General features: G+C 47.5%; 1 protein-coding gene and 1 gene segment (V, D, J or C); both read left to right on the top strand.

The window, feature by feature from the left end:
* LOC116569683 overlaps positions 1-14167 on the top strand; it is a 70259-nt gene that overhangs the window by 35487 nt on the left and 20605 nt on the right.
* Positions 9717-13296, top strand: LOC116569686 (anionic trypsin). The gene is made up of 5 exons (XM_032306129.1): positions 9717-9825; positions 10868-11027; positions 12066-12319; positions 12646-12782; positions 13082-13296. Exons 1-5 carry the CDS (start codon positions 9786-9788, stop codon positions 13232-13234), a joined length of 744 nt encoding a protein of 247 aa, XP_032162020.1. The 5' UTR covers positions 9717-9785; the 3' UTR covers positions 13235-13296.

Below are 14167 nucleotides of genomic sequence, written 5' to 3'. Positions count from 1 at the left end.
ACAACATGAGCTTCGAAGATAGCAGCTTTTACCTCTGCAGTGCTGAAGACACAGTGCCCGGCACAGATCAAAGATCTGAGCAAGAACCTCAGCTAACTCCCTGCTCCCCAGCTCCCACCCAGATGAGCCCAAGGCCCCAGACAAGGCTGGATGGTGGGGGAAACCACAGCTCCAGCTGTTCGTGTGATTGTCTGTGGCCTGGGTGTGAATGGGTCCACTAGCCACGGGAAGAGAGACTGCAGGACAGACTGAAGGATGAACTACAGGAAGCGTGGCCACCAGGAGGCTGACAATAAAATTTCTTCCACCAGAGTGTTGAGAAGTACTTGGTAAAGACCATTGGATATAGTTTGCCTTTAAGTGGCAGGGTCAGAAATGACCTTTAACTATTTTATCTCAAAGTTCTATTTAGCTTGCTTTCCATCAGTATAGTTCAGAAGGCTCTTGGTCACTTTGATATCATATTAGTCCATTACACCAATGGCATTATGCTGGATGTTCTCAGGGAGCAGGAAATAGCAGTTGTGATACCTCAGTGTAATGTATGCATGCCAGACCAGTGGAAAGTCTGCAGGGAGCTGCCACATCGATGAGCTTTTGAGTAGCCTAAGATCTGGGACATATTGGATTAAACCTCCTAAAGTGAGAGATGAGCTGCTGAACTTTACACCGTCTGCCAAGGAGAAAGAGCTACAATGCTCAGTGAGCTTTCTGGACTTTGGAGTTACCACACACTACGCTGTGGTCCATTTTATGTGTCATCTCTAAGGCTAGGGCACTGTGAGAGGGGGTTCTGTAGCAGAACAAGGCATGATTAAAGCTACCCTGGGCCATGCACCAAGACGTCCAGGGGTTCTCCAAGTGCCTGTGGCTGATGGGGATTTCTAGGGAGCCCGACATTCCCTAGTAAGAGAATCACTAAGCATATGCAAAGAGTTTTAGTGCAAAGCCACACACTCCTCTGTCAACAACTTTATTTCCTTTGAAGAGCAGCCCCCAGGTCTTGATTTAAAGCCTCATGGTGGCATTCAGGACTGTGTGTTAGCTGACCCTCAGATCTATAAAGCTGGTCGTGCACAGAGAATTCTGTTATTAGTTGGTAAATATGTAAGCCCAGACTCAAGCACAGTGGGAGGAAGGTACTATTCCATTTCAAGAGCAAGTGAGAGTCTCATGGTACATTCTTGGACCCACAGAGCTTTACTGTCAATCCAAACCCAAGGGTGCATGGGGATTTCCTATTTCCAGGTGAAAAAACACCAGCCTGTTTTCTGGATCGGGTCGCATGTTATTCTGGAATCATCCATAGAGTCTAACACAAGTGTGGTTTTGAAAGGGAATGGTGAAAGAAATCATCTCACGGGCTACAACTTCAGTCTGTGACTCTGGATGTTCACATTTTATAGGAAGGAAGATGGCCTGGGGTCCTCTAGACGTCTGTCACACAGTCATCGAGACCGTTCGCTCACATTTTCCCTCTCTTTGCTTCTGTGCTGCATGCTGGGTCCTTTCTTTGGAACTGTAGGCCAGTTGCCTCATTCACCTCAGTTCCTATAAGCCATTCAATGCTTTAATCAACTTTGTTCATTTAAATTATATTTTCATTTCTGGTAAATCTATTTGGCTCTTTTACAAATATGGGCAGTCGTTTTAGAAAGCATCTTGCTCCTTGTGTATTTTTAAATTATTTTCTTTAAGGATATTAAGAATCTGCTTAGAATTTTTATCTGTTAATGCCAAAATTTGATGATGTTTTGTGTCTTTTGTTTGTTTGTTTGTAGTTTCTGCTGGCTGTCACTCAGAGTGGGTTTTTTTTTATGTATTATATAATTTGATGTTGTGCATTATATAATTCATCTTTGGGAATTCCTTAAAACCTGGGCAAAAGGGAGGTTTTCCAGGAAATATTTACTTTTGTTTCTGTCAAGCAATTGGGTTACAACAGATCCAATATGGGTTTTTTTTTAAGGTTTTATTTATTTATTTGACAGAGAGAGAGAGAGAGAGAGCATAAGCAAACAGAGCAGCAGGCAAAGAGAGAGGGAGAAATAGACTCCCCTCTGAGAGGGAGCCTGGTGACTCGGGGCTCAATCCCAGGGCCCTGGGATCATGACCTACGACGAAGGCAGTTGCTTAACCAACTGAGACAACAGGTGACATTCCCCCAGAGGGTTTTATTTTCTAATTCTCATTATATATCTTATCAATACAGTGTCTGTCCCAAACCCCAAATACAGCGTCTGTCCCAAATTTGGAAAACGTGCCAAAGGAATGACTTATTCAGTGCCCATGAATATTCAGAGAAAAGTTTTTGTTTTTTGATCCTCCTCCCAAAGCTAAGACCTAGATAAATAATACTCCTTGTTAACTGACTGTGGGATTTTTTTTTTTATTTGCCCATTCATTAAGTATATAACTCTTCCTATGTTCTGGCTTCTTATGCCCATCTCACTCCTGGTCCTCTACAAGGTCAGGTGGCTACTGCCCAGATTCTCTGATTCCCTGATTCTCTTGGCCACAGGGATCCAGTAATCCACGGGGCCTGGGCTAGCTTACCTTCCTGCCTCACGTTCCCATTTCCCTGAGAAGCCTGCAGATTCACCTACAGATAAGCCTCAGCTTGCCAGCCTCTGATATTGCAGAAAAATGGTCTCTTAAGGACCAGTAAAGTATCGTGGGAGGAACTTGGTCTCTGTTATCTGGCAGACCTAAGTTTAAAAGTCGGCTGGGGCGCTTGGGTGGCTCAGTTGGTTAAGTGGCCAGCTCTTGGTTTCAGCTCACGTCATGATCCCAGGGTCCTGGGACTGACCTCAAGTCCAGCTCTGAGTTCAGCAAGAAATCTGCTTGAGGATGCTCTCTCTTCCTCTCGCTCCCCCCATTCTCTCTCTCTCTTTCTCAAATAAATAAATAAATCTTTAAAAACAACAACATCAATGAAAAACCTTCGCTCTAGTGCTTTACCACTGGGTGTCACCATAAACAAGCTGAACAGATTCATTACATTTATTCTCATATATAAAATGAGGATAATCGTGAAATAAAAAATGAGGAAAGAGAAATTGTTTTAAGGATGAGATGAAATCATCCACATAAGGCACATACAACTCTACTGCAGACAGAACACACAATTAGTTTAGTACTGCCTAAATTTCTTTCTCACTGTAATATATGAAATTTTATCACTAGCTATTTCTTCCTCAAGGCGCGGTATTGCCCTCTCTGGGAAAATTTCATTTATTATTGCCATTGTTTCTCTTTCTTTCAGCTATTTTAATTACAAAATCAATGCGTATTATTGTAAAAATTGAGATCATTCATTTAAATAAAGTTAGATCATATGACACATACTGTTTTATCATTTTTTATTCTCTCAACCCGAGAATATTTCATAAATATCACTTCATGTAAAAAATGTACTTTATGGTTGCCTGAGTGTCTCAGTCTGTTAAATGTCTGCCTTCAGCTCAGGTCATGATCCCAGGGTCCTGGGATCCAGCCCTGTGTCGGACTCCCTGCTCAGCGGGGCGTCTGCTTCTCCCTCTGCCTCTGCTCCTCTACCCCTGCTCTCACACACACACTCTCTCTCTCTCAAATAAATTACATCTTTAACAAAAAATATTTTAAATATATACTTTAACTTTTATGACTATTTCAATATATTGATGAGTATCCTTTTTATGAATTTTACTATCAAAACTAAAAGCAAGGTAAATATTATATGTTAGATGACAGGGTTGTTTAATTTAAAAGCAATGGCGTATGTGTTGATTTATTTCTGTTACAGACTCAGCAGGGAATATGAAAGCCCTCCCTTTACACGACTGGCCTCTTCTCAGGTAGGTCTCAGCTTGGAAACCATCTCCCCAAAGAGATCTTTCCTTATATCTTAGCTAATAGAGCACTTGTCAACACTGCAGTCACTCACACATATTATCATTGTATCCTATTTTAATAATACCTAACCACTATAGTCTGATACAAATATATATACATAATATATATATTCTTATTTATTGTCTGCTTCCTGTCACTATGCCTCCTCATATGTGTGTAGATACACACACAGATACATATAAGTGCCATGAAAGCAAGGACATTTCCTATCTTCTTCATTGCTGTTTCCTTAAAGCCTAGAGAAACTGTAGAGACATTACAGGAATTCAGCCAGTATTTACCGAGGATTACAGACTGAATTGCACTCTACCAAAACTCATACAATTACAGTCATAAGTCCTACTATTTTAAGATGTCATTGTATTTGGAGATTTGGGCTTTAAAGATCTAATTAACTGAAAAACAAGGTCATTAGAGTGGCCCTACTCCAAACTGGCCAGTATTCTTTTCAGAAGAGAGGAGGACATCCTAGAAAAGTCACCAGGGCTGTGCCCACAGAGGAAAAGCCACATGAGGACAGCGTGAGAAGGCCATTGCAAACCAAGGAGAGAGTCTTCAGGAGACACCAACCCTGGTGACACCTTGATCGTAGAGCTCTAGCTCTCAGAACCAGAGAAAGTCAATTTCTGTTGCTTAAGACACCTGGCCTGTGTTACTTTGTTATGGTAACACCAGCAAACTAGTACATTGAGTAAATAAATATGATTCAAAAGAAAAGAGGAAAATTTGCCAAGCAGTATAGATTTCCTTGGAGAAAAAGTCAACAAAATATTTGACTTTAAACAAAGTAAGCCCATAACCAAATGAACTGAATTGTCCTAACAGGGTCAGAACAGGTGCTTTGACTTATGCTTGAATAGAAAGGTGGCCCAAAAATGTGCCAGCTCCCTCTGCTACATTCCCATGGCTGGGGAAGAGAACAGATGTTATGGGTTCTAGGGACCTAAGCCCAGAACCTGCTCAAACACAGTGGCCCTGCCATGGAGGGTCCTCAAATTGGAATGATATTGGTGCTTGTGTAGACTGAGCATTCAATGCGGAGCCTTGGAAGCCATCTGGAGATCCTCTGGGACAGGTTGGCCAATAGGAATTGGACTAACCCATGGCTGCCTTCCATATGGACAACACATTCTAGAGTTTGTAGAAGCCAAATGAGTGGAAAGAGGCCAGTGGACTAATTGGACTTATTACTGAACTTGGCTTATGGAGCTCAATCTGGATCTAATATGATTTAAGAAAAATAAATACACATGTCATTTATTAAACTCTGAGTATCATGGAATAAGTCAGGGCTACTACAATAATACCACATGGATATTGCTCTTGGACTCTCTCCTGCCTTTCTTCCACTAACTACCCTCCAGAAGATCCTGGGGCCACTTAAGCAGATCTAATAGGCCCAGGGAATGGGACAAGGAGTGATGGAGATGTGAACAGAAAGACCGTTACATTACGAGAACCAGTCTTTCGTCAGAGAGTGTTAAAGCCTCTATTGCCAGACACTTCCCACTCACTCCTCAAGTCTGAGGCACAGATAAAATGTGCAAATGGAACTTTGCACTGGGCACAAAATTGCCTGTCTTCTTTGACTTCAAGCTGGGGAGCAGGACGACGGGGCAAGCAAGGGCAGATGCCCCCATTTAGTCAACCAGCCGCGGCCCAGCTACATGCCCACACCTCTGTCTCAGTGTTTGTAGGTTTTGGACCACACAAATCCAACCTTCGCTACTCAGAGTCAGTGACTCCCAGGCTCAGATAGACAAGAAAGCAGTTCCTACTAGACAAGAAGAAATTGTACCATGGGGAAAACATGTAGTTTAGGGAAAAAAAAAATAATGGAGGAAAGAAGCTGGAAGTTTGGAGAAAAGAAAGCTTGGAATTTGACAACGTGGTTGAAGAGTGAAGAACATGGGGGCCCAAAGTGGAGTTGACTGTGAACGAAGGAGAAATAGAGCTGGGGGTGGGGTGGGGTGGAGTGGGGGTTTGGGGAAAAATTGTTTAAAAAAAAAAATAAGATGGGCGCCTGGGTGGCTCAGTTGGTTAAGCCACTGCCTTTGGCTCAGGTCATGATCCTGGAGTCCTGGGATCGAGTCCCACATCAGACTCCCTGCTTGGCAGGGAGTCTGCTTCTCCCGCTAATGCTCTCTCTCTCTCTCTCTTTCTCTCTCTCAAATAAATAAATAAAAAATCATTAAAAAAATTAAAAAAAAAAAAGACAAGTAATTTGGAATCTGACCAAAATCTACTTTTTAGACCACTGAGAGGTCCAAAAGCCCCCCGTGTGGAGCAACACGGTGGGGAATGAACTTAGCTTGAGTACGGAAAGGGTCTGGTGTCAACTCCACGTTCGTCAGCCAGGTGACCCGGGAGAAGTTACTTAACCTCTGAGCTTCAGAATCTTTCTTTGCTTGCTTCAAGTTTTTATTTACATTCTAGTTAGTTAACATAGTAGGATAATACTGGTTTCAGGAGTAGAATTTAGTGATTTCTCCCTTACGTACACACACCATGCTCATCACAACAAGTGCCTGAGATAGTGGGGTCTGCTGCCTCCCTCATGGGGCTGCTCTGGGGATCCAACAGAAGAAGGGAAGCCGAGTGCTCTCTGATAGAAAGCAGGCAGGCTCTAGAGTCAATGATCATGCTGAAATCCCGTCTCTACTACTTACTGGTTATGAGACCTTGAGCAAGTTACTCCATCTCCACAAGGCTCATTTTGTCATCTGTGAAATGGACAACCTCATGGGTGATTGTTAAAATAAAGTGAAAAAAGATCCATGAAAGACTTGGCAATGCTCGGTAGAGTAAGCATTTATCATAAATAAAAAACAGTGGTGGGGCGCCTGGGTGGCTCAGTCCGTTAAGCTGGAAGAGTAGCCGACTCTTGATTTCAGCTCATGATCTGAGTGTCGGGATTGAGCCCCGAGTCTGGCTCTGCTCTCAGTGAAAGTGTCTGCTCCCTCTCCTTCAGCCCCTCCTCTCTCTCTCTCTCTCTCACTCACTCACTTTCAAATAAATAAATAAATAAATAAATAAATAAATAAATAAATAAATTTTTAAGACCCAGTGGTTTGATAGGCTAATTTTTAATGAACTACGAGAATGTCTTGAGAAATGGTTCAGAATGACGATTATAAGAGCTGCAGAGACTTACCCTGTTGAACTTGGGAAAAGGTAGACCTGAATCCACCCTACATGTCTGAGCCTAAAACACGACGTCATCATCTCACTTACAGCTATTTTCTCCGCCTCTAAAGTGATTCCTGCTGCCTTCAAGAAAACTGACTTCGCACTATGTTGTGGGTATCATAGTTTGTTCTGAGGAGAAGCACAGAATTTCAGGCCAGAGCTAGTCTTCAGGCTTGAGACACAGAAAACTCTCAAGCTCTTGGGTGTTCCCTTTTAGTCAGAGTCAAAGCCACAAACACCTATCCAAAAATTTCCTCCCTATTCCCCAATTTCCTATCTTCTACCAAGGATCACCTCCTCATATGCTCCCAGGGTAACTGCCCAGGGAACTCTGCTATGTGTTCCTCTCATCTGCTACCACAGGACTTCCTAGGACTACCCCATGACAATGGGGCAAATCTAAGTACCATATCTAGTGACATTACAGGGAATGCCTCTATTATGAAGACTCTACAACCTGAGTCAGCTACCCCTGAGTACAGAGAGACATGTCATCTGTTCCTTGGTTGTAGCCTAGAGTAGAACAGGGCCATGGCAAAGTCAAGTTCTGAGACCAGGTACCAAGTGGAAGATTCATTCCATCTTCTATTCTGCCAGGGGGCCAAGCATCAGGAGGGACCAGGAGGTACATTTTGTTCTCTGGGAACCTCTGGCTTGATCCCAAATAAACCTTCCCTTATATGGCACCTGTACCAATTCCCAAACTTCCAATGCTGTCCATGTCTTCTAGTAGCCTTGAGGCCACCTCTGCTATTTTTAGATCTGTATTCGTGACCAAGACAGAACCTTGCTGGTTCTCAGTCTCTTCCTCTATAAATGGAAATAATTTCGTTCTGCATGTCTCACAATTAAAACACTTGTGAACAGTCAAATTTGAAACTCAATGCCAATGAAGATCAGCATACCACTGTTTGTGTGTGCGAAGGCTCGTTAAAAGCTGTCAGGCACGGTACAAATATAGCACCTTCGCCCAGAGGTGTGAGCCCATCAGGATGAGAGGAGGTGCCATTGGAGAGGCCAGAGCTCTGAGCAGTAGCTGTTCTGTTGTGAGGACACCAGCCTCCAGCCATACCAGGCACTGGAAGAAGGTTGGGCCCCTCCCAACCCCGTGAGCCCCACAGTGGCATTTTCCCCAGCTTCTGCTAGTTTCCATTTACTTCATTCACCCAGCTTACTTCCTGTCTCATAGCCAGACTTTTGAGCCTTTTTCACTTTGTTCTTCACCTCCAGAACATGTACTCATTTCTACCTTTCAGAGAATTCAAAGGTAGACTGTGCCCCCTCTGGCCCTTCACCACCCTGGAACTCAGAGGAGCTGGGAAGGAGAAACAAGACATAGACACTCGCTCCACCTCTGTTTCCCTCTGGCCCAGTCGTCCCTCAATAAATTACAGGGTTGTGTCTTGGTGGGTCCCAAATTAAGGTCATTTCTGGGAAGATTAACTCTGTACTGAGCCCAGCACAATAGTCTTACTGCACCTAAAATAGAAAATTCCAGAACTCCCCCCTTTTATTGTTCTGAACGATCACCAAATACTCCACACTTTCACTATGTGCTAGTCTCTCTACTTACGGCTGATTCTCTGATCAGAACCTAAATTTTCCATTTTCCAGACCCTTTCTAATATGTGGTCTGGAGCACACAATCAGAGCTCGGGCTGTCAGCGCTTAGCAGGTGGGGGCAATTGAATCACCACTGGTGCAGACTCCCAGGGCAACAAGGAAGCTGCTCAAAAAGAACCCAGAACATGGCTCAGTGGGTTAAGCCTCTGCCTTCAGCTCGGGTCACGATCTCAGGTCCTGGGATCGAGCCCTGCGTCAGGCTCTCTGCTCAGCGGGGAGCCTGCTTCCCCCTCTCTCTCTGCCTGCCTCTCTGCCTACTTGTGATCTCTCTTTCATATGAGTAAATAAAATCTTTAAAACAAAAAAGAATCCAGAACCGTGCGCGTGACGAGAAAGATGAATATCCTCATAGAGAGGAAGGATATGGTTCGGGGGCTTCCGACCTCCTAATGTATCAGGTAAATGTCCACTTAACTTCTCTTTCCAAGGGCTCCTGTCTGCAAGAGTTGGTGGGAAGGAAAGCCAGCTGAAAGCCCAGACTCCCATGAAACTCTGCTTCTCCCTTCTTGTCACCTGTTGACAGTGGGGTCCTGGTTCCCCAAAGCCTGAGATGTGACCTTCTTCCCAGTGGTTTCTACTTGGGAGAAGGGTCTTCATGCTTACAGATGTAAGACTCCTCTCCCTTCGTGGGAGAGCAGCCAAGTTCTAAGCCCTTACTTAGAGTGAGTTAAATAAATCATGTCAGAAGGGCCAGGCTGTCCTCCTCTTCTGGTCTCAGGCCAAGAAGGTCCAGCTGCAACATACGGGGGCTTAGCTTTTCCCCCCGCACCCCAGAGTCCTCCCAGGGGTCAGTTGGTCTTCCTCTCTGCTCTCACAAGGTACGTTTTCTTATCACCGGTGGGTCACGACTCCATAGATGACCAAACACAGCAGAGCTGATACAAGACGACCAAACACAGCAGAGCTGATACAAGACGACCAAACACAGCAGAGCTGATACAAGGCTGAGGGAAGGGAAAGCAACAGGTGTATTTGCCTGGGAGGAACAGTGACCCTCTACCCTCACGTTCACCCTCTCCCTCACCTTGGGAGCTATAAAGGCTCTCCACCAGCCACTCAACTTCTACACTTCTGCCATCATGAATCCACTCCTGATTCTTGCTTTTGTGGGAGCTGCTGGTAAGTTCATGCACGACTTTGGACCGCCCTTGACCGCCCCCCCCCCCCCCCAGCCCCGACCGAGATCCCTGGTCCACTCTCGCTGCTCTTCTGCGTTTACCTGGGCTCTGAGAGTCTGTCTCTCCTGTCCGGCAGCCCTCCTCCCCATTCCTGGGCTCTCTGTAAGCCTCACTCCTCCCACTCTGTGCTGACCCCGTTCCCGACCCCGACATTCATCCATTTATTTTGAGACGTTGTTGGGAGAGGCCATAAAGGGAGAGCAGGTGCAGGCGGTCTGTGAAATGAACCAGGGGTCTTGAGGTTCAGTTCCAGCAGGGCTGGGATTGCTCCCCTAGAGGTGTTCTCAACCCCAGGTACACCTAGGGAAGCTGAAAGAACACTCATGCCGGAGTCCTAGCCCTAGAAATCCTGATTTCATCGGCCTGGGGTGTGACCAGTGCATTGAATTTTTAAGTTCCCCAAATGATTTTAGGATCCCCTCGTGGGCAGCCAAGGTTGCGAATCACCATTCCTTTGGCCCATGAGTTGGCTTACCTTTGTCCTGCCTAATGGGTCTGGGGGCTCCTGTCCCCAGGCTCGCCCTGCAGATTTTTAGTGATTGGAAAAGCTGGGTACAGCCAGGGCTACTTAGCCAGATTTTCCTAGCTAGGCCAATCCATCCTGACGATCTGGGGTTCAAATAGCCACGAGGAGCACACCAGTGGAAAAAGAGAAGCACTGAGTGGATAACAAAACCACATTCGGACCCATGTCACACTGAGTGCACTGTGAGGGCATTGTCTGTGTCCTCGCCCTGGAGCCACCAGTAGAGGTCTGTGCCTGAGCCCCAGGGGGCACGTGGCCATGTGCCCTGCAGACAAACCAAGAGACTCAGGAGCGCTCTGTGCTGTGACCCTGCTGGGGATGGAATGCTCCCTGCCAGACCGTCTGTCATCTCTGTGCTTATTGAAGACGTCTAACCCACGTGCTCCAGCCAGGGGACTCGGGGCTCCACCCGCCCATACCCGCTGAACTGGCTTTTCCCTTCCTGTCTCCATTCAAGTTGCTTTCCCCACTGACGAGGATGACAAGATCGTCGGTGGCTACACCTGCGAGGAGCATTCCATCCCCTACCAGGTGTCCCTGAACTCGGGCTACCACTTCTGCGGCGGCTCCCTCATCAGTGACCAGTGGGTGGTGTCCGCAGCTCACTGCTACAAGTCGTAAGTGCCGTGTCCTCTGGAGCCCTCTCTGAGAGCTGGGGTCAGCCCGGGGGTGCAGAGGTTGGGGAGAATGGCTGGGTGGGGACACGAATTTGTCTCCGGCCACCCGGCTTACAGGAATGAAGGCGCCAAGAGGGGCATTCGACAGAAAGCCGCTCGCATCCAAAACTCAAGAGATGAAACAGCAAAGGCTGTTTCAGAAAAGGGTCAGAAAAGCAAGTAGGGACTCTTTTGGGGTGGTGAGGTCCAAAAAGGAAAGCAGCAAGGACCTCACGCGAGTAACCTTGCCAGTTGGATACACACCGAAACTATGTAAGATAGGTTAAAAAGAAATACTGTTGCCTGGCTTCTACCCCAGGGCACTTAGAATTTTCAGGAAGAGGGGTCTGACTATTGGTGAGTTTTTAACGCTTTCCACCTCTGGTGACTGGACTCTGTAGCAGAGCTGAGACTCACTGCCTAGACCAAGGGTTCTCAAACCTGAGTGGGCATCAGAATCACCTGCAAGTCTTGCTAAACTGCAGACCACTGGGTCCCACACCAGAACCTCTGATTCAGCAGGTCTGGAGTGAGAACTAAGACTTCGTACATCTAACAAGTTCCTGGAGGGTGCTGAGGCTACAGGACTAGACCTTGAGAACCACTGGACTAGATCATACAGGATGATGGCGCTCACCAGACCCAGACGGGCGGGAGAAGTCTCTGCATGTTGCTAGGCAAACTACAGAGGATGAGGAATATATGGGGAACTTCAAGGTGGTCATTTATGCCTGTGGCACTAGGCGCAGGGGTTGGGGGAGGGGTTGTGGGGAAGGCAGCTGGAAAACCAGGTTGAGGAGCAAGTCCCATGTCCTCTCCCTCCATGACCACCAACCTCTGAAGGAGAAAGTTGTTGGTCTCACCCCTGTACTGACCCACTACCCCTCTCCTGCCAGGTGATTCTGCCACACTCCCACTTGTGAGTAGGGTGCTCGAGAACCCTAGAGAAAAGCGGGCATATAGAAAAAAAGGGTCTCCCCATGCTTGTCTTCCCAACAGCCGCATCCAGGTGAGGCTCGGAGAGCACAACATCGAGGTCAAAGAGGGGAATGAGCAGTTCATCGACTCGGCCAAGGTCATCCGCCACCCCAAATATAGCACCTGGTCCCTGGACAATGACATCATGCTCATCAAGCTGTCCTCGCCTGCTGTCCTCAATGCGCGCGTGTCCACCATATCTCTGCCCTCTGCCTGTGCAGCCGCTGGCACCCAGTGCCTCATCTCCGGCTGGGGCAACACCCTGAGCTCTGGCAGTGAGTGGAACCCTCCACAACTCATCCTCCAACTTCCCCACCTCTCCCAGAACCAGCCTGAACCCCACTACATGCAGGCCTGGGTCCTCGAAGGAGGCAAAGCTTTAAGGAGTTAACCCCCTAGAATCCAAGTAGGGGACAAATACACCTGTTATTGTCCCATCTAGGGAGGGGCTCAGCAGGAATCAGTCTGGAAACAAAACCCATAGTTCCTTGCTGAAGCTTTTACGTTCTTGGTGTCCTCGGTGTTCAGCCCTGGATTGCTGTCCCCCACCCTGGCCTGACTGCCATTTCTCCTTTCCTCCCTCTCTCCCTGCTCCTCAAAGTCAACTACCCTGAGCTGCTGCAGTGCCTGGATGCCCCACTCCTGAGTCAGGCCCAGTGTGAAGCCTCCTACCCCGGCCAGATCACGGAGAACATGGTTTGCGCTGGCTTCCTCGAGGGAGGCAAGGACTCCTGCCAGGTGACTTGACTCCTCCCATGCTGAGACCCCTGCCCATACACATGGCCTCCTGGGGAGCAGGATTTGAACACCCAGGGCTGTGGGGCTGGTGCAGGAGGGCTTCAGGCCGTGGACTTCTACAGAAGCGAGGAAGGCTAGGCTGCGTGGCAGTCACCCCCTTCATGAGAATGAGCCACCATGGGAGACCTCCAGAGCCACAGAGCTGAACACAATGCAATCTTTAAAAGTTCAGATGATATAGGGTTCTGTTTGCCCTTTTGCCTTCTTTATAAAACTTGTCCCACCTTCTTCCTTCCCAGGGTGACTCTGGTGGCCCTGTGGTCTGCAATGGAGAGCTCCAGGGCATTGTCTCCTGGGGCTATGGCTGTGCCCAGAAGAACAAACCTGGAGTTTACACCAAGGTGTGCAACTTTGTAGACTGGATTAAGACGACCATAGCTGCCAACAGCTAAAGCCCCCCCCCCCAAGTCCTTCTGCCATCACTATGCTAATTAAATGCTCCTGTTACAACTGTCTGCGTCTGTGCCTGCTCCCTTCAGCCACTACCCCCTGGGAACCTCCTCCCAGCTGAGGTCAGACAGGGCTCTATCCCTTAAAGATGAATAGAGTGCCCCAGCTCCCAAAATGTATCCCATGGAATACTAGATTAGCAGTGTGTGAAGAGACGTAATCCAAAAAAATAATAAGCAGGGGTTCATGGGGACTATTTTCAGGAAAAAAAAAAAAGACATTTTAGAAGGCTGCATTAAAAAGTTTCCTTGACCTTGGAACTTCCCTGGGGTCTGGAGTGCAGTGCCCATGTGTGCCCACTCAAGGCACAGCTTGCATGACCTCATCACCTCCTATGGCTGCCACCTTGGGCTTAATCCTTTTGGAGACACTCATGCTGATCACCTTGGCCTCTGCTGAGCCCCCCTGTACACGTACTCTTTCTAGCCCAGTGTGTACTCCCCCCCGGCAGCCCGCCCTGCGCCCTCTTTCCCACAACCTGCTCATATGTCCGAGGGGGACAACCCAGCAACCTGGTCTCTATCCGTTATACTCCTTTGAAATCTGCCTCTTATTCATCCCATATAATGGTATCAGTGTGTCTACCCCACTGAGCACTTTCCAGACGTTTTCACATTTAGTTCCTTCACCCTCTGAAATGGTTCCTCTTCCAGCGGTACAGGCAAGGAAGTTAGCTTACCAGATCCCTCAGCCAGCGGACAGTAAACCTGCGGTCTGGCTCTTCACTAGCCTGACCCCCAAGCCGGCAACCTCTTCGCCCACCCCCATCCCTCCTGCTGCAGCAGTGGTTGGAGATGCCGCCCAGCCTTCAGCTCTGCTCCTCGACGGCTCTCCAGGCCATTCTCTGCCTCCCGCCACTTCATACGGGCTCCGCT

The sequence above is a fragment of the Mustela erminea genome, chromosome 11 (assembly GCF_009829155.1).
Source record: "Mustela erminea isolate mMusErm1 chromosome 11, mMusErm1.Pri, whole genome shotgun sequence".
NCBI classification, from domain to species: domain Eukaryota; kingdom Metazoa; phylum Chordata; class Mammalia; order Carnivora; family Mustelidae; genus Mustela; species Mustela erminea.
Note: the sequence above shows the minus strand (reverse complement) of the source record. Positions and strands in the feature narration are given on the sequence as shown.

Excerpts from the sequence above, each read along its gene's own strand:
- LOC116569686 (XM_032306129.1), top strand. The coding sequence starts at position 9,786 with ATGAATCCACTCCTGATTCTTGCTTTTGTGGGAGCTGCTG. Across the intron at positions 11,028-12,065 it reads GCAGCTCACTGCTACAAGTC|CCGCATCCAGGTGAGGCTCG; the intron begins GTAAGTGCCGTG and ends TCTTCCCAACAG. Across the intron at positions 12,320-12,645 it reads CAACACCCTGAGCTCTGGCA|TCAACTACCCTGAGCTGCTG; the intron begins GTGAGTGGAACC and ends TGCTCCTCAAAG.